Genomic DNA, 21,428 nt, shown 5'->3' with positions numbered 1-21,428 from the left:
GGTCACAGAGGTTCAAGGTCACACCAACTCCTACAACACATTTCATAATGTCTCCCTTGGTTCCCACGGGTAACCAGCTTGTGTACCGTTCTAATGAATCAATACTTAGATAAATCAGGGAGAAGGGACAGCGGTGAGAGCTTTGGGCCAAAGCCACCATGTTTTTCAGTAGGACTAGGACATCTCACCCCGCTCCACGGTGAAGTTTCCCCTAGGTACAGATCTGGGATCAGCTTCCTCTCAACCAATCCTAATCTTAACCATAAGTGGAGAAAATGCACAACTGACCAAAGACCAGCATGTAGGGGCAGGTTCACCCTACACCGTCCCACCACAGCGTGGGGCTAGGCCTACAGACTGACAGGGCAGCTTCCAGAGGGAAGGGTAAGGAGAGCAGCCATTAGAAATCGACACAGAGAAGGAGAAGATGGAGAGCTGACTGTGCCGGAGGTTGTCCATCTAGTGAAGTGTTAGACAGAGACACACAGAGTAACACGCTTTAACCCTCTGATACCTGGTCCGGCAGGCTGACCTCCGCTGACCTCCAGGACAAAGTCACAGAGAGCCAGGTCCTACTCCCACTGCAGGTCACAGTCATACAGACGGTATCCCCCCTGTCCACTGTTAATCTACCCATTCATACTATGAGCTCTGTCAAGCAGCATACATTCACTGGATGGATGGCAATGAATGATGCTTCTGGTTAGTTCTTGTGGGTTAGGAGAGATGTGGAGTCCAGTAGAGGGACTTACCTGAACAGGTGTCAGCTGGGCTCTTGGGTCAAAGACTCGCAGCTTTTTGTCCTAGAAAACAAAGGAGAGGAAAAATGAGTATTTGGGTTACTTGGAAAATGACACAGAAGTACTTAAATCAATGCCCCAAAACAATATTGACAGATCTTTAGATTTGAATCAGAAGCCCAGACTGACTGTCTTGTAAATCATGACAGGCATATGGAACTGGACCACACCAGAACATGTTAGCATGGTCTTAAACAGTGCAACCACAGCATTCTGGTATTTGTAGAAGCCAATCATGATTACAGTGAACCACTATAAAATCTTGAAATAACTTCCCATCGTCCATGAAATGACTGATAATTTCATTTCAGCAGACACCAATACACTCACCGGACAGTTTATTAGGTACAACACTCCGTTCACAAAAATGCTTTTGCTCCTACAGACAATGAGTCACGTGGCCGTGGCTTGCTGTATAAAACAGGCAGACAGGCATCGAGGCATTCAGTGGGCAAAGCCAGTGTCCTAAGTGACTTTGAGCGTGGTATGATCATCGGTGCAAGGCGCGCACCAGTTCCAGTCTCTGAGAAACGTCCGGCCTCCTGGCCTTTTCACGGCGCAGTACAATAATAACAGCAGTACAACTCGTTGGTCCTTGTCACAGATGGGCTACTGCAGCAGACGACCACGCCGGGTTCTACTCCTATCAGCTAAAAACATGAAGAAGTGGCTCCAGTGGGCACGTGATCACCAACACTGGACAACTGAGGAGTGAAAAACATTGCCTGGTCTGACTAACCCTGGTTCCTGTTTTATCATGCTGATGGCAGAGTCAGGATTTGGCATAAGAAGCATGAGTCCATGGTCCCATCCTGCCTGGTGTCAACGGTACAGGCTGGTGGTGGTGGTGTAATGGTGTGGGTGGTGTAATGGTGTGGGTGGTGTAATGATGTGGGGAATGTTTTCCTGGCACATGTTAAGTCCCTTGATACCAATTGAGCAATGTTTCCATTCCCCAAAGAATTCAGGCTGTTCTGGAGGCAAAGGGAGTTCTGACCCGGTACTAGATGGGCGTACCTAATAAACTTTCCTCTGAGCATATTAAAAACTAAAAAAATTAAGTTTTAAGTGAGAAGTAGGGGGATTGGTTTGAAGCCAAAAAAGATAAGAAATTCACATGAGCACCACAATGCCTACTCCACCCATGCTCTACCAAGGTTTTCCAACACACAGCTTTGACCTACGACAGTATCTATGTTGGTCTATTGTACTTCAAACAATGTGTATGTAGGTTGCTTAGGATTCAAACATTCTCTGACTACATCACAGAAGCCAGGAGTTACAGCAGACTATGTAACTGCAGCCACAAGGTGTTCCTGACCATGTGGTCTGAACCGGTAAAACTCTGGGCCCTGTATATGTATCAGATCTGACTGATCCTCTGAGCCCTTTTCCATAGAACATCTCAGAGTAGGAGATGCTGATCTAGGATCAGGCCCTACCTGTCCATATGATGGTAGTCATTATGATCTAAAAGGAAAAACGGATCCTAGATCAGCAGTCCTACTCTGAGACGCTTTATGAATCATAGAGCAGTAATTCAGTGATCCGTCCTTGCCCTATTGTGTGTCCCCAACCCCCCTTTACCCTGCCCCCCCTTCACTTCACCCCCACTGGCCCTCAGCATACGGCAGTAATCAGGCCAACCAATCAGAGGGGATCCTCTGTGATTGAGAGGAAATGGGGTGTAATGGGAACCGGCTGTGGCCGGGGACACTCCTGTCCTGGTGTGTGTGTGTGTGTGTGTGTGTCACTCAGTACGACACAGGGCTCAGATATCACAGTGAAACACTGACAGAAACATACAGCGTAATAACAGGTAACAACTGTAATAACCCTCAGACCAAACACAACCCCACCAAGACATCAACACACGTCAGAAAGAATCAGGGCAATGACACTGACTTATACAAGGACTCAGGTTTTTGTGCACTTACACAGTGAAAACACACACACACACACAATCAGAAAACAGACAGGCAGACCGGCATTAACCTTTCTGTGAGACACACACACACCCCAGCTGAAATCAAAGTTGAAGAAAGTGATTGTTGAGAGGAAGGGTTTCCCCTGGCCTTGCCTTCAAAGACCCAGTTCAAAGTGTGTGTGTGTGTGTGTGGTGTGTGGTGTGTGTGTGTGTGTGTGTGTGTGTTTTCCCCCAGTAGTCCCCACTTCAGATGATGGATTTATTTGCTGTTTACTGCTTCAAATAACAAACAGGGGTTTTCCTAATTCTAAAGCGCTGTGTGTGTGTGTGTGTGTGTGTGTGTGGTGACGGCCCACCCACAGGTTAGTGTAGCCGAAGGCTGTGGCATTGGGCCTCTGTGACCCAGGCTTAAGCCAGGGCTCGGAGACCACAGTGCCAGGCCCAGTCCCAGCAACACACAGACCAACACACACACACAGCAGGGAAAACACAGCAGACAAGGCAGGGTGGACAGATCATCAACCATCGCCTCTAGAGACTGGCTGCCCTTACTGACCTTAAAACACACACACACAATACACACACACAATACACACAATACACACACACACACTACCCTTGCCAAAAGAGAACTATTCTGTGTACTAACAACAAACAAAATCTTCTGCCCGGAGAGGAAATGATCTGGCTGCAAACAGCTAGATGAGTGTCAGTCCGATGCAGATGTGTCCACCAGTATAAACAGACACACTCAAACAATCAAACAGACCCTCATAACCTCCTGGCAATAACCTATTGGCTTTAAACACACACACACACAATCCACCCTCTCATAAACACACAGATGGGGTTGCCAGACTCCCCCTAACACAAACACGTGTGTGTGTGTGTGTGTGTGTGTGTGTGTACGCAGAGACTGCAGCTGTTTAATCAAAGCGACATAGAACTAAAATCATTCTCAAGCTGCTGTTAATGAGTTCCACCCTGCTGTAGAGCTTTCTCACACACACACAGCCAACCTCCCCTTTCCAGTTGTCCATGGCAACTCCCCACAAAAAACAGTGTCAATCCCCAGTGACTGACAGTCCAGACTGTGTGACATCAGGAGGAGCTGGCTCACACACACTGATAATAACTACCGGTAATAATATTTCTTTATCATGGGAGAGTGTGTGTGTGTGTGTGTGTGTGTCTATTAAATGGAGCTGGATAAAAAAGTATATCCAATATGAAGAGAAAGGGGAATATCTGCTCACTGTTTTGAACCCATACTGTGAAAAACCCACATTAACAGAAGCTATAAGACTCCATAGAGAGGTCATACCTGCTGCTGCAGAAGCTATAAGGCTCCTTAGAGAGGTCATACCTGCTGCTGCAGAAGCTATAAGACTCCATAGAGAGGTCATACCTGCTGCTGCAGAAGCTATAAGGCTCCTTAGAGAGGTCATACCTGCTGCTGCAGAAGCTATAAGACTCCATAGAGAGAACATGCCTGCTGCTGCAGAAGCAATAAGACTCCATAGAGAGGTCATACCTGCTGCTGCAGAAGCTATAAGACTCCATAGAGAGGTCATACCTGCTGCTGCAGAAGCTATAAGAACTCCATAGAGAGGTCATACCTGCTGCTGCAGAAGCTATAAGAACTCCATAGAGAGGTCATACCTGCTGCTGCAGAAGCTATAAGAACTCCATAGAGAGGTCATACCTGCTGCTGCAGAAGCTATAAGAACTCCATAGAGAGGTCATACCTGCTGCTGCAGAAGCTATAAGAACTCCATAGAGAGGTCATACCTGCTGCTGCAGAAGCTATAAGACTCCATAGAGAGGTCATACCTGCTGCTGCAGAAGCTATAAGACTCCATAGAGAGCTCATACCTGCTGCTGCAGACAACAGCATGGGGAGAAAGTGAAAGGAGCTGTTCAGTACATGAAGACAAACAGAGAGGTAGTGAGAGAGGAATGGGATAGGAACGGTTTCTCTTTTTGGTGTAGGATTGATGGAACAGGATAGGGAAGGTGAACTGCAGTGTTTAAAATCTGTCTGTTACAGCCCTTGATGGAATTATGCATCTCTAGGCCCCTAAATCTGGGTAGTATGTATTAGAGCACACCATAATGAAAACAAAAATGAGCGTCTCTTATTGGTAGTTTCCAGTCGCTCCGGTTTCTTCCATTTAGTGCCATTTAGTGCCTGATCGCAGGGTGACGGATGGATGGCCACGGTCTCCCTTCATCTGATGTAGCGCACCCCCACGTTCACCCATTTGGGTGAGCCCGGCCTCAGTTGAACACACGTTGGCAGGGCCTATTTGCTTTAATAAAAAAGGTATAGGAGCGATTGAAGGGCCCATTGAGTTAAATTACACCCCAGATCTCAGTCAACCCAGAGAAGCCAGAACCCCAGACGCTCTCATCTAGTGTCACATTTCTCCTCCACTCTGTTTTTCACTTTTTCTTCTCGGTCCATCTCGGCCTCACTCGCTCGGTCTCTCTCCCTCCACCCCTCCACTCTCTCAGGCCAGCAGCAGCCTTCCTAAGGACTATCATCATGTTAAGAGTAATTCTGGTCTGAGCACGGGCCATCACTGACTGACTGATGGGCCAACACCTTTCTGGTCACTGGAAATACAAACATGGGAAAATGACCCCCACTCTGAAACAGACAATTGTCAAGCACACAGAGTCATATGACAGCCTGTCTCTCTGTAGGTTTTGATCTTGCTTGGTCTACTAAAAGGTTCTTTATGGAAACGTTTTTAAATGTTTTGCAACAGAAACCTAAAATTAGCATTTCTTATTGTACAAGTTCAGGTAGTCCTTACCTGTTTCAATCAACAACAAAATAATATTTTTATGTTTGGTGACAAATGAACACAAAGCACCCAAGGCTCTTGCTCTGTCTCAGAGAATCCAACCAGATTATCGCTGAATGTCTGTATGTGACAGAGAAAGTGTCCAAGAGAGCAGGAGAGGACAAAGAAAAGTACACCAACATTTGCCACAGCACATACTGTACCTCAAAGGCAGGAAGTGTTAAAAAATGAGTTATGTTAACCCCCGCTGATGAAAAGGCCCCTGCCTCGTGTCCAAGTTCAACTACACATGAAACCATTCCACTTCTACTCATAAACTCCCCTCTCTCTGCTCCCCTTCCCATAACCCCAGAGCTCCCTCCACTCTGGCACCCCCTACTCACCCACACACACACACACACTGGAAATACCTTCCAGCACAGTTATTATTTCCTTTACGACAGGAGGGGGCACCGCACATGCCTCCATGCCTAGGTCCTCTCTCCTGGGGCGCTAAATCTCCCGCTCTTGAGGCCTTGCGACGGGCCTCTGCGGCCAGGTGAGGTATGAGGTCCCCTCCTGCGTTTGTTTTTCACCTCCGCTCTTTACTTTGCTTTAAAAAGGCAGTAACTCGCAGAACCTGTCAGGGAGCAAGGGGTGGAGGTATGACCCTTACTATAGCTCCCTTCTCCCCAGGAGAGGTAGGGGTCGGCCGGGGCAGCTGGGGAGAAGAGGCTTGGGTCGTATTCATTAGGGAAGAAAATAGCAAAACATTTTGTAATGGAAAACTAAAACAAGGGTTTCTTATTAGACAAGTCCAGGTAGTCCCTGCCTGTTTCAGCCCATTTTCTTCCATTTGATGCCTAATGAACATGATCCTGAACGTGTGCAGGGCTTGGGGTCAGAGGTTACTGGGGTTTTCTGCATGCGGGGGCCTAATGGATGCCGTCCTACACTAAACAGTTATGTACCCTGCCTCCAGTGCCTCGTTAAGGCCTAATTAATGACACATCCAATGTTCTGTTCTGTTTGAGAGAGAGAGAAAGAAAAAAAGAGGCAACTTGCCAGATAACTAACACACTAACTAATGTGAATAGGAAGGCTTGGCTGCTCAGTGAGGATCACACACCCTTGCATTACTTCATGCCTCTGTCAACACGATCAAACTATTAGAACTATTAGAACACTAAAACAATTAGACAAACTGGCTGTTACAGCACTTCACTGATCTCAGACTCATCCCTCTTTCTCAATCCCCGAGTTGTGTTCATTTCCTCTTCAGAACCCAAGGGAAAGTTGAGGTTGAGGTTTTATGGAGAACTCTGTATCCAGTATAAAAAGTGGGACACAGTCACAGTCAGTCAGAGTGCAAGATCTACACCCGGGTTAATGAGTGTCACCCCTGTTGACTCGTTGACGGAATGATCCGCTCAAAAACAGATGCTGTTTAACCTGTTGGGGATAGGGGGCAGTATTTACACGGCCGGATAAAAAACGTACCCGATTTAATCTGGTTACTACTCCTGCCCAGTAACTAGAATATGCATATAATTATTAGCTTTGGGTAGAAAACACCCTAAAGTTTCTAAAACTGTTTGAATGGTGTCTGTGAGTATAACAGAACTCATATGGCAGGCAAAAACCTGAGAAGATTCCTTACAGGAAGTGGCCTGTCTGACAAGTTCTTGTTCATCTTGGCTCTTTTTATTGAAGACTGATGATCTTTGCTGTAACGTGACACTTCCTACGGCTCCCATAGGCTCTCAGAGCCCGGGAAAAAGCTGAATGATATCGAGGCAGCCACTGGCTGAAACACATTAGCGCGTTTGGATAGTGGCCTGTCAGAGGACCATCAGACTGGGGCTCGTGCACGAGGGCACGAGATGTTTTTATTTTCTCTCTCTTTGAACGAAAACCACCACTCCCGGTCGGAATATTATCGCTTTTTTTACGAGAAAAATGGCATAAAAATTGATTTTAAACAGCGGTTGACATGCTTCGAAGTACGGTAATGGAATATTTAGAATTTTTTTGTCACGAAATGTGTCGTGCTCGTCACCCTTCTTTACCATTCGGATAGTGTCTTGAATGTACGAACAAAACGCCGCTATTTGGATATAACTATGGATTATTTGGGACCAAACCAACATTTGTTATTGAAGTAGAAGTCCTGGGAGTGCATTCTGACGAAGAACAGCAAAGGTAATAACATTTTTCTTATATTAAATCTGACTTTGGTGAGTGCTAAACTTGCTGGGTGTCTAAATAGCTAGCCCTGTGATGCCGGGCTATCTACTGAGAATATTGCAAAATGTGCTTTCACCGAAAAGCTATTTTAAAATCGGACATAGCGAGTGCATAGAGGAGTTCTGTATCTATAATTCTTAAAATAATTATGTTTTTTGTGAACGTTTATCGTGAGTAATTTAGTAAATTCACCGGAAGTGTTCGGTGGGAATGCTAGTCACATGCTAGTCACATGCTAATGTAAAAAGCTGGTTTTTGATATAAATATGAACTTGATTGAACAAAACATGCATATATTGTATAACATAATGTCCTAGGTGTGTCATCTGATGAAGATCATCAAAGGTTAGTGCAGCATTTAGCTGTCTTCTGGGTTTTTGTGACATTATATGCTAGCTTGAAAAATGGGTGTCTGATTATTTCTGGCTGGGTACTCTGCTGACATAATCTAATGTTTTGCTTTCGTTGTAAAGCCTTTTTGAAATCGGACAGTGTGGTTAGATTAACGAGAGTCTTGTCTTTAAAATGGTGTAAAATAGTCATATGTTTGAGAAATTGAAGTAATAGCATTTCTAAGGTATTTGAATAACGTGCCACGGGATTCCACTGGCTGTTACGTAGGTGGGACGAAATCGTCTCACTGGCCCTAGAGAAGTTAAGCATCAGCTGTCAGAGCAGCTCACAGATCACTGCACCTGTACATAGCCCATCTATAATTTAGCCCATACAACTACCTCTTCCCCTACTGTATTTATGTATTTATTTATTTTGCTCCTTTGCACCCCATTATTTCTATTTCTACTTTGCACTTTCTTCCACTGCAAATCTACCATTCCAGTGTTTTACTTGCTATATTGTATTTACTTTGCCACCATGGCCTTTTTTGCCTTTACCTCCCTTATCTCACCTCATTTGCTCACATTGTATATAGACTTATTTTTCTACTGTATTATTGACTGTATGTTTGTTTTACTCCATGTGTAACTCTGTGTTGTTGTATGAATCGAACTGCTTTGCTTTATCTTGGCCAGGTCGCAATTGTAAATGAGAACTTGTTCTCAACTTGCCTACCTGGTTAAATAAAGGTGAAATAAAATAAAAATAAATAAAATCAGGCAAACAGGGGGATATGGTGTTCTGTTGGCGGCATCTACTGGTGAGACGCGGTTACTACAGTTACTACAGTATTCCATCCCAGGTTGACAAATTAGGCCCTCATCTATGGATTTCACATGACTGGGCAGGGGCTCATCTATGGGTGAGCCTGTGAGGGCATAGGCCCACCCTCTTGGGAGCAATAATGCAAATGACATGTCCACGGGGGCACGGACAACGACCTTAGGGGTTTTAATCATGTTTACATACTGTTTTACCCACTTCATATGTGTTCTAGTCAAGGCTCATCCTACATAACTACTGCTGTACACATATTTTCTATTCATATACTGTCCATAATGTCAATACACACCATCATATACACATATTGTATATTTATAATGCGGACTGACATTGCTCGTTCTGATATTTCTTCATTTCTTTTCCTTTTGGGGATTTGTGTGTATTGTTGGGTATTACTGCACTGTTTGAGCTAGAAACATAAGCATCTCACTGCACCTGTAGATCAGTAATTCCACACAGTACGACCGCAATGTAGTAGATGTCAAACACACACATTATGTGAACCTCTACTGCTATTGTTTGCCACTAGAGAGTTGGGAAGTATTTAAGACACAACACATTAGATAGAGAGGTTGCTATGTGACAAACCTTCATTGATAGATAAAGGTTTGTCACATAGCAACCTCTCTACCGTAGGATCCCATTGAATTAGACCACAATATGTTAACATGCACTTTCTGCCATCTTCTCTATCCAGTTCCTGTGCTACTAAACTCAGCAAAGAAAGAAAACGTCCCTTTTTAGGACCCTGTCTTTCAAAGATAATTCATAAAAATCCAAATAACTTCACAGAAAAGAGTTTAAACACCGTTTCCCATGCTTGTTCAATGAACCATAAACAATTAATGAACATGCACCTGTGGAACAGTCATTAAGACACTAACAGCTTACAGACGGTAGGCAATTAAGGTCACAGTTATGAAAACTTAGGACACTAGAGGCCTTTCTACTGACTCTGAAAAACACCAAAAGAAAGATGCCCAGGGTCCCTGCTCATCTGCGTGAACGTGCCTTAGGCATGCTGCATGGAGGCAGGAGGACTGCAGATGTGGCCAGGGCAATAAATTGCAATGTCCGTACTGTGAGACGCCTAAGACAGCGCTACAGGGAGACAGGACCGACAGCTGATCGTCCTCGCAGTGGCAGACCACGTGTAACAACACCTGCACAGGATCGGTACATCCAAACATCACACCTGCGGGACAGGTACAGGATGGCAACAACAACTGCCGAGTTACACCAGGAACGCACAATCCCTCCATCAGTGCTCAGACTGTCCACAATAGGCTGAAAGAGGCTGGACTGAGGGCTTGTAGGCCTGTTGTAAGGCAGGTCCTCACCAAACATCACCGGCAACAACGTTGCCTATGGGCACAAATCCACCGTCGTCGCTGGACCAAACAGGACTGGAAAAGAGTGCTCTTCACTGACGAGTCGTGGTTTGGTCTCACCAGGGGTGATGGTCGGATTCGTGTTTATCGTAGAAGGAATGAGCGTTACAGCGAGGCCTGTACTCTGGAGCGGGATTGATTTGGAGGTGGAGGGTCCGTCATGGTCTGGGACGGTGTGTTACAGCATCATCGGACTGAGCTTGTTGTCATTGCAGGCTATCTCAACGCTGTGCATTACAGGGAAGACATCCTCCTCCCTCATGTGGTACCCTTCCTGCAGGCTCATCCTGACATGACCATCCAGCATGACAATGCCACCAGCCATACTGCTCGTTCTGTGCGTGATTTCCTGCAAGACAGGAATGTCAGTGTTCTGCCATGGCCAGCGAAGAGCCCGGATCTCAATCCCATTGAGCACATCTGGGACCTGTTGGATCGGAGGGTGAGGGCTAGGGCCGTTCCCCCCCAGAAATGTCCGGGAACTTGCAGGTGCCTTGGTGGAAGAGTGGGATAACATCTCACAGCAAGAACTGGCAAATCTGGTGCAGTCAATGAGGAGGAGATGCACTGCAGTACTTAATGCAGCTGGTGGCCACACCAGACACTGACTGTTACTTTTGATTTTGACCCCCCTTTGTTCAGTGACACATTATTCAATTTCTGTTAGTCACATGTCTGTGGAACTTGTTCAGTTTATGTCTCAGTTGTTGAATCTTATTATATTCATACAAATATTACACATGTTAAGTTTTCTGAAATTAAAACGCAGTTGACAGTGAGAGGACGTTTTTTTGTTGTTGCTGAGTTTATATTTAGATGTACTGTACATGATAATAATAGTTCCTGTCTGGTCTCAGTATGTACTGTAGGACTGACTAACCTTGCAGGAGGAAGCCAGCAGGGAGCCGTCCTGTTTCCAGCTAAGACTCTGCAGCTGATCACCGTGCGGCTCCAGAGCTGCAGACAGACACACACAGGTCAAAGGTCAAGAGACTGGGAGGTCAAGGAAAGGAAAGGTCACAGAGAGGTCAACAGCACAGGTAAACACAAGACCTGGATCAACAAAGTACATAAAGAACAGATTCAGGATGAATAGACAGAAAGAAAAGAAAACACAGGTAGAAACATAGGACTTGTGAGGCCAAGACACAGGACAGGTGACGCCAAGACACAGGACACAAAGAGAAACACAGGATGAAACAACAGTACATCAACTGTAGAAACCCCAAAGCAGACCCAGTTGACCCAGTTCAGACCACCTGGATCAACGGTACACAGAACATAATGAGGTTATGGTGCTATGGCTGGTTGGGTACAGTATAGCATTTATGGGTTATGATGACACGACAGTAGATGGCATAGATGACAACAGCATTTGTTAAATGGTGAAGAAAGTCGTCACATGGGGGGACACTCTCCCCCAGTGTTGAGGTTCATCCTCTAGGCCTCCCGAGTGGTGCAGTGGTCTAAGGCGCTGCATCGCAGTTCTAGCTGTGCCACTAGAGATCTTGGTTCGAGTCCAGGCTCTGTCTCCCGGTCGCGACGGGGAGGCCCATGGGGTGGCGTCGTCCGGGTTAGGGGAGGGTTTGGACGGCAGGGATGTTCTTGTCCCATCACGCACTAGTGACTCCTGTGGCGGGCCGTGCGCAATGCACGCTGACGAGGTCAGCAGGTGTACAGTGTTTCCTCCGACACATTGGTGCAGCTGGCTTCCGGGTTAAGTGGGCATTGTGTCAAGAAGCAGTGCGGCTTGGCTGGGTTGTGTTTCGGAGGAAGCACGGCTCAGGACCTTCACCTCTCCTGAGTCCGTACGGGAGTTCCAGTGATGAGACAAGACTGTAACTACCAATTGGATACCATGAAATTGGGGAGAAAAAGGGGTAAAAAAAAATGAGGTTCAGTGGATAAGAAAACTGAGCCACGCCAACCAGACCAGACCAGACAGCCACGGAGACTGAGAAGAGGCAGACATTACCTCAACCGCTCTCCAGCAGCAGAGACAGCAAGGACTGCCTGTCTGTCAGAGAGACGGAGTCACCCTGAGGAAACCAAAGGCTACGAAGACAAAACCGCCTCGCAAGAGCCCAACGTAGAGACGTGACACGCCAATAACACAGAGACGTGACACGCCAATAACACAGAGACGTGACACGCCAATAACACAGAGACGTGACACGCCAATAACACAGAGACGTGACACGCCAATAACACAGAGACGTGACACGCCAATAACACAGAGACGTGACACGCCAATAACACAGAGACGTGACACGCCAATAACACAGAGACGTGACACGCCAATAACACAGAGACGTGACACGCCAATAACACAGAGACGTGACACGCCAATAACACAGAGACGTGACACGCCAATAACACAGAGACGTGACACGCCAATAACACAGAGACGTGACACGCCAATTACACAGAGACGTGACACGCCAATAACACAGAGACGTGACACGCCAATAACACAGAGACGTGACACGCCAATAACACAGAGACGTGACACGCCAATTACACAGAGACGTGACACGCCAATAACACAGAGACGTGACACGCCAATAACACAGAGACGTGACACGCCAATAACACAGAGACGTGACACACCAATAACACAGAGACGTGACACGCCAATAACACAGAGACGTGACACGCCAATAACACAGAGACGTGACACGCCAATAACACAGAGACGTGACACGCCAATAACACAGAGAAGTGACACACCAATTACACAGAGACGTGATACACCAATTACACAGAGACGTGTATAACACATTACTGTGACACAGAGCAGAAGGAAACTAAATCAATGTGAAAGGATCAGAATGACTGATTGTGTGTATGGTCTGTTTGCAGGTATATGTGTGAAGGAGTGTGTTTGTACTGTATGGATCCATTTGTGAGTGAGTGATTATGAGTGTGTGTGTTCATCGTTCATGCATGTGTGTTTGTGTACATTCCTTCAATCATTTGTGAGTGTCTATAAGAGAGTGTGTGTTCATGCATTCACCATTCTTCCATGCCTGCATAGTGTATAGCTCCTCTCCTCCAGTGTATCCTACCTGCTAGCGGTGATTGTTGGCGGCTGGTGTCCCAGAGCTGGGCTGTCTTGGTGGAGCCCACAGCCAGCAGGCCAGAGGAGGTGGGGTGGAAGGCGACCAGCTCCAGACGACCCTCTCCGGGACACAGGGTCACCTCCGCCCCCCCGGGCTGCTCCTGTTCTGGTTCACACACACGCCACAGCTTCACCTGCATGGACACACACCAGGCCAAGAAAGCATGTTTTTAGTGACCTTGTTGAGCTGAGTAAAAGACACACACACTTTCGCACACACAAACACGAGTGTCAGGTGAATGGGCTCTCAATCAGACATGAAGACAGTGAAATACACAATAATTACAAAAGTATGTGGACACCCCTTCAAATTCGTGGATTCGGCTATTTCAGCCACACCCACTGCTGACAGGTGTATAAAATCAAGCATACAGCCATGCAATCTGCATAGACAAACATTGGCAGTAGAATGGCCTTACTGAAGAGCTCAGGGACTTTCAACGTGGCACCGTCATAGGATGCCACATTTCCAACAAGTCAGTTCGTCAAATTTCTGCCTTTCTAGAGCAGCCCCAGGCAACTGTAAGTGCTGTTATTGTGAAGTGGAAACGTCGAGGAGCAACAACGGCTCAGCCATGAAGCTCACAGAACGGGACTGTGGCGTGCTAAAGTGCGTAGTGCATAAAAATCGTCTGTTCACAGTTGCAACACTCACTACCGAGTTCCAAACTGCCTCGAAACAACATCAGCACAAGAACTGTTCGTCGGGAGCTTCATGAACTGGGTTTCCATGGCCCAGCAGCCGCACACAAGCCTAAGACCACCACGCGTAATGCCAAGCGTCGGCTGGAGTGGTGTAAAGCCCGCCGCCATTGGACTGTGGAAACGTGTTCTCTTGAGTGATGCTTCACCATCTGGCAGTCCGACCGACAAATCTGGGTTTGGGTGGATGCCGGGAGAACGCTCCCTACCCGAATGTATAGTGCCAACTGTAAAGTCTGGTGGAGGAGGAATAATGGTCTGGGGCTGTTTTTCATGGTTCGGGCTAGGCCCCTTAGCTCTAGTGAAGGGAAATCTTAGCTACAGCATTGAGGAAGGCCCTTTCCTGTTTCAGCATGACAATGCCCCGGTGCACAAAGCGAGATCCATACAGAAATGGTTTGTCAAGATCGGTGTGGAAGAACTTCACTGGCCTACACAGAGCCATGACCTCAACCCCATTGAACACCTTAGGGATGAATTGGAACGCCGACTGCGAGTCGGGCCTAATCGCCCAACATCAGTGCCCGACCTCACTAATGCTCTTGTGGCTGAATGGAAGCAAGTGTATGTTACACATGCATATAAATACAGTATTATACACATGTAAATGTAACATATGCATACGTCTATCTAATGTTGGAGAGAAGGTTTTGAGGTTTGTATCTTGCTCCATATCAGTAGGTCATCGAAGGCAATGACTTAAACTGATCCCTTCACCCCAGCTACACTCACTGAACGCTCAAACCCCAGCTACACTCACAGAACGCTCAAACCCCAGCTACACTCACGGAACGCTCAAACCCCAGCTACACTCACGGAGCGCTCAAACCCCAGCTACACTCACGGAGCGCTCAAACCCCAGCTACACTCACGGAACGCTCAAACCCCAGCTACACTCACGGAACGCTCAAACCCCAGCTACACTCACGGAACGCTCAAACCCCAGCTACACTCACGGAACGCTCAAACCCCAGCTACACTCACTGAACGCTCAAACCCCAGCTACACTCTGTGAAAATTGAAAGGCAGAGTATAGACATGCCATTAGCCCCAACCCTGTTGTTAATGAACTGTGAATTAATTTCCAACAGCTGGCCTTGCCCTAAAACCCACCACAGCCGACTCAGTATGCCCATACCCAACCACCTACTGTTAAACATTGGAGCTTTCACTACCAGGACTACGGACACCTGGACCATGTTACAGGATTTAATCCAGCAATAAGGTGGTCAATTGGTGCCTTTTAAATGCCACCTGGGGCCTGTTTTATTATTTTATTATTTTATTTAACCTTTATTTAACTAGGCAAGTCAGTTAAGAACAAATTCTTATTTACAATGACGGCCTACCCCTAACCCTACCCCGGCCAAACCCAGACGACGATGGGCCAATTGTGCGCCGCCCTATGGGACTACCAATCACGGCCGGATGTGATGCAGCCTGGATTCGAACCAAGAGTGCCTCTTGCACTGAGATGCAGTGTCTTAGACCACTGCGCCACTTGGGAGCCCAAAGCGATGACAAAGTCTTAAAACAGGGGTGTGTGTGTGTGTGTGTGTGTGTGTGTGTGTGTGTGTGTGTGTGTATACGCATACATGTGTTTTTGTGGGTGTGGACGTCTGTGTGTGTTACTCAGCACAACAAGGTGACTAAAACAATGTGTTCTTGGCAGCAGATGAAAGCTGGGAATATAAAGTATCCTAGCTGAGCTCAGGGCTCCTCTGCATATGCTGGGTACTTTACTGTGGACTGAGGCTTCGGCTCAGTGTGGCTGTACATGTGTTTACTCAGCCCTCTGAGGCAGACCCTGCTGCTGAGTCTGCCTACACACTCACACACGGACTCTGAGTGACTTCAAAGGTTTCTTTCCACATAATAACAACAGTCAATGCAATTCATTTTTTTATCCAGATGTGTCATAGCCCTCGTTCCCGGCCTAAAGACACAAACAACTGTTCATGAGTATGTGCATGTACCATGAAAAAAATACAACAACCCGTCTGCAAGAGAGTGTATGACCATAACAAAATCCTCTTTCCTTCCTTCCTCTCTTAAAGCTATCACTCATCTTATAGTTAGGTGAAAGGTCAAGAGGAAGGAAGGAAAGAATGAAGGACGTTTTTAAAAAAGGAAGACAGGGCCTTAGAGGAATGAGGACAGAGCGACAGGAGGGCCTCACCGTTTCATCTGCAGAACAGGTAGCCAGGAGATTATCATCAAACGGAGAGAAGTCCAAATCAGTTATCAGATCTGAGAGAGAGACAGAGAGGAGGACAAATCAGTTATCAGATCTGAGAGAGAGAGACAGAGAGGAGGACAAATCAGTTATCAGATCTGAGAGAGAGACAGAGAGGAGGACAAATCAGTTATCAGATCTGAGAGAGAATAAGAGAGACAGAGAGGAGGACAAACAAGAGATTTAGGTCACAAGTTTAAGGGTTTATTTGAGAACAATGGCATTTGCATTCCTCTTGTGATCACTTGGGAAAAAGGAGTATAATTCGTAAGTTAACAATATCAAATCATTTCTGGAAAACAATTAAGTACCTTACTGTGATTAGTTTCAATTAAAATGGTCAAAAAGAAACAACAAAAGCTCCTTAACAAAGAGCCATTTCTCAAGGAAGAATTCTGCTGGGACTGTCTGGGTCTGAGTGGGGAGGGGAAAACTAACAACTAGTGGTTATTGGCAGAGAGCTTTGGAACCCTCTTTCTTATGGGTAAATTAAACTTACCGCCTGATAATGTCACCAAAAGGGCATTATAATAATTTTCACAATTCCAGAGTATTATTCCAACCTCCTAGTGTGGAAGTATATATAAAACAAAGGAAATCACATTTTGTACTGCACTGGGCCTTTAAGAAATTGGTCTTATTAAAAAAAGCAGACAAAAGGGAGTGAGTTAGAAAAAGGTTGAAACAACTTAACCCTGGTCTCTCACGTTAGAAACCACGTTAGACCAAGAGGAAATTCCCTTTTGGACCAGTGATTTTTGAAGTCGCAGGCAGGGCTAGCTCATCACGAGACCATGAGCAACCATGTACCTGACTCATGTTCACTACACCTAGTTCCAGATCTGGTTGTACTGGCTAGCTAAGTCCTTTGCTCGGTAGTCGTGACAATGACCATAGCAGTTGGCAAGACAGACAGACAGCACAATCATTTATCTGGGATTGTACTATGTAAAACGTACTCGTGGTAAGAATATGAAATATGAAAGATGCAGAAATGGCTCCGCCATTTCCTGGTTACTATAATTCTAAAAGTTCACTTAATTGCAGTTTATGTGACAAAAGAAACAAGTGTAGTGTATAGAGTCATTATACCATCTAAACCGCTGTGAAACATATTTTACATAACTAAAAATATTGTATTTTCAGCTGATTGACGCAAAAGACAAAAACAAACTTAACGGGAAGCATAGAAATAGCGCACATAGAACAGATCTTCTTATACTTCCTTTCAGTGCGAATGATAGAACTATGACACACATTTCTATATGAATTAGTTTATTGTTTAGGTTGCCCAAAATGTTACATATTGCAGCTTTAAGAAATGTAAAACAACAGAGAGAGAAATTAGAGAGTTGTGATGAGTGGATAGTGTCTGGCGCTTGTGAAGGAGGGATTTTTCAATGACGGCCTACCCCGGCCAAACCCTCCACTAACCCGGACGACGCTGGGAAAATTGTGCGCCGTCTTATGGGACTCCCCATCACGGCAGGTTGTGATACAGCCCGGGATCGAACCAGGGTCTATAGTGATGCCTCTAGCATTGAGAGGCAGAGCCTTACACCACTGCACCACTCAGGAGAAATGAATGAAAAGTGGATGAAAAGTGGATAGAGGGATCTTACCAGCATGACATGGGATCACAGTCACTGTCCACCTGCCATCAGACCCTGGTTCCACAGAAGTGAGGCCGAGCATTCCTCCACCTGGTGACAATTAAGACACACACAAGAGACACAGACAGTGTGATCTATACAGTCCCTCTTTCATACTGATATGGCCTGCTCAAACAAAACAGATGGACATATCTGCTCTGTGATGGCAATACCTGCTCACACACACTTCAACAGACAAGTAAACTTACCAGAGAAACAGACAGGTAAATATACCAGAGAAACAGACAGGTAAATATACCAGAGAAACAGACAGGTAAATATACCAGAGAAACAGACAGCATGACTCCTCATAACAGAGACCAGACAGAATATTCTTAGTTGAACCCCAACCGCATACCACTGTTGCCTGAATCACACTATAGGGCCAAAAGTATACCACATCCACCATAATTGCTGGAATCATGCAGGAACAGACATTTTGAAAAGAAAGCAGTGTGGCTCTGGTCGGCCCTATAGTTGTCCTGACTCAGTCTTATCCTTACCGGCCTGGTCAGTGTTGAAGGCCACAAGCCTGGTGCTGGATTTGATGTGGTTCCCCTGAGAGGTGAAGGATCCTGCCCGGACATTACTGATCCAGCCCTGGACACAGGGGAAATTCACAGTGCATTAGGGGTAGGTGTGGTGGGACACTGGAGCTATCATTAGGAAGATGACTTAGGGAACATCGCTGTGGCCTAAAAGATGACACTCTCTAACGGTCATTATGAGTAGGCTATTTCTGACCTATGCTAATATAATAGAGTAGGGATGAACCTAATTGTTGTTATACTTGACAAGAAAACCATTAGAATGTTTCAGTTATTGTTTGTTCACTTAAATGCAAGTCTATCCAACTGAGTGGGATCCTAAGCATTCCCTTGACAAGTCCACACAAGACAATAGCAGCTCACACTCTTTTAGATACACAGTGCTGAAGTGCAATGCCGTTCATAGTCATCCCAAAATAAACTGTGGATAACTTAAATGCAGAGGCAGAGCACACACACTGCTTCTCCAAACACCCAAGATTCAGACTAACTGTCATAAACAGGAAGATTCAGACTAACTGTCATAAACAGGAAGATTCAGACTAACTGTCATAAACAGGAAGATTCAGACTAACTGTCATAAACAGGAAGATTCAGACTAACTGTCATAAACAGGAAGATTCAGACTAACTGTCATAAACAGGAAGATTCAGACTAACTGTCATAAACAGGAAGATTCAGACTAACTGTCATAAACAGGAAGATTCAGACTAACTGTCATAATAAGGAGGAGGGTATCAGAGGGCATGTTGTTACACACACACCCTCTGCCGTATATGTTGAATCAGCAGAATGTTAAGGAAGTGGGAGCGACTCCCTGCGATGCGTATTCTAAAACCTCCTTTCACAACACCAACAAAAGGGCAGAGGCAGGAGCGCCGTGTGTTTGAAAACACTTCTGCCAAAACCGTTATGGGCTAACCATGTCAGACAATAGGCCTGAACACTGTCACGGGCTCCGGCAGGGAAGGTACAGAGAGCACTTAGCAGCCCAGACAGTGTCTGACTGCCCAGCAAAACAGCTAGTTTCTCTCTCTCAGGAAACACACATTACTGCTCCACAGGCAGCCAGGCATAAAGAGAACAAGGTGCCCATTCTCACTCACTCACTCCTTGGAGTTCTCCCTCTCCCTCCTAACATTTGAGATGGTGCTTTGAGTGTTGCTTTTCTGAGGCAGTCCTCCTAACAGGATCAGAGATCCACTCTGCAGCTGGAACTCACTCACACTGTGAGACTGTGTAGAGGTTTGCTACATGGTGAATAAGCATCCAAGTAATGGTATGTTTCATAACCGATTTATAAGAGCACCCTTTTAAAGCTTTATTTTGACCAGAGAGGGGTCAGTCATGACTTAGGCCTATTATAAAAAAGGAACTTAACTCTCATCAATGCCAAAGCAGTTGTGAACTTCAGCTATTGCTTGACTGTGCAGCAGTGTACTGTAGTACACTGTAGGCCTAACCACTGTTGGTCATCATGCACGTTGCACATACAAATACAGCCCTTAGGTATGAGGTGTCTGGCTGGCATCATGAGAAGTCTTCAAGACACAACTGTTTTCTTTATCAAGGGGCTAAGCTACAGCAAGTCCAGAGATCAACTCGCATCATCAGGATCTACCAGGTTGTACATTGATATTCTCCAAAATACCTAAATCATCCACTTAATATAAAGAATGTCAGACATTTCCACTGTCTCAGCCAGTCAACACAAGAGAGCAGTGGGGGGGTTACGTAATCGTCCACACGAGGAGTAGTGATGGCTGTCTGTGTAAATTGGTGCACAGCAGAACGTGTGTAACGAGGCACTCCCAGGTATCTATCACCAGGACTGACGGCATTACACCACCACTGTGTATCTTATTCACAGCCTATTGGTTGACAGAGAGGAGCTTTGTTAAATGGCGTAGGGATACGCACTGTGTGTACAGTGCACTTTAGAACTCAGATCTGAGCATTGCTGCTACATTGTAGAATGATGACCGATTACAATGAGAGCAGGAATTCGGATACATTCGAAACAATGTGTCTATTCAGTGATGATGGGCATCACAGCCTATCTGTAACATCTGACAATCCTGACCAATACGAACCGCTGTCAATTTCAAACGTGGAATTTGCATAGACTGCTGAAAGCTAGCTAGATAACAATAACCACATGGTTAACACTGTAACGTTAGCAGCCTTCGCGGTTTGCACTTGGTTTTCGTAGACTATTGTTTCTCTACCAACACACTCTTGCGATGCAGCAGCCTTCTGCAGATATGCAGGAAGTTCAATTTCCTCCAAATATTTTCAGACGTTCCCCAAAACACAACTCCATTCCGTCTTCTTCACCGTTGCTAAGAACCAATGCTGGCCAGGCTTTCTTGCAACGCTCATTACTTACATCTTTCTTGGCGATCTTCGGGGTGGTGTTTTTGAATTTGGAGGTCTTGAAACGATTCATTCTAGTCACCTAAATTAACTTTCGTGCCTTCCGGGTATCTCTGTCTTGTTGGTACTGTGTGAAAAGCGCGAGCACTCAGCAGCACACTCCTTTTCAGATGACAGTTCAGCACTGTCACAACTCGCTGTGTGAGCGATTCTATCGACGATCGACTCAGACCCCTGTTTAGCTTCATCAATGATGATTGACCATCGTAAAATACAAATGTTTCTGTTTTGAAACGTTTAATCGTAATTGCCGTGAGTAAGAAGCGGACTACATGGGATACAACTGTTTAAATACTCTTCCACAGTTTCTCAAGTACAGATGTTTCAACAGAGTGAAAGTTAGTTTGCGTTCATCTTGAAACAAAAATATTTATTGGCAGTCAACTTAACTGCGCAT

At 45.7% G+C, this 21,428-nt stretch overlaps 1 protein-coding gene across 1 annotated transcript in view; it reads right to left on the bottom strand.

Annotated features, from left to right (window-relative positions):
- coro7 (coronin 7) overlaps positions 1-21,399 on the bottom strand; it is a 258,173-nt gene extending 236,774 nt beyond the window's left edge. Inside the window, exons 1-7 of the mRNA XM_045719873.1 lie at positions 20,985-21,399; positions 18,551-18,647; positions 18,018-18,098; positions 16,339-16,409; positions 13,405-13,591; positions 11,217-11,293; positions 753-803 (exon numbers count right to left, since the gene is read on the bottom strand). Of these exons, the coding sequence (XP_045575829.1) occupies positions 753-803; positions 11,217-11,293; positions 13,405-13,591; positions 16,339-16,409; positions 18,018-18,098; positions 18,551-18,647; positions 20,985-21,044 (624 nt within the window). The 5' untranslated portion in view covers positions 21,045-21,399. The remainder of the gene's footprint in view (positions 1-752; positions 804-11,216; positions 11,294-13,404; positions 13,592-16,338; positions 16,410-18,017; positions 18,099-18,550; positions 18,648-20,984) is intronic.
- Between the last annotated feature and the right edge of the window lie 29 nt (positions 21,400-21,428).

The sequence above is a fragment of the Salmo salar genome, chromosome ssa06 (genome assembly GCF_905237065.1).
Source record: "Salmo salar chromosome ssa06, Ssal_v3.1, whole genome shotgun sequence".
NCBI classification, from domain to species: Eukaryota; Metazoa; Chordata; class Actinopteri; order Salmoniformes; family Salmonidae; genus Salmo; species Salmo salar.
This window is presented reverse-complemented; position numbering and strand designations above follow the sequence as displayed.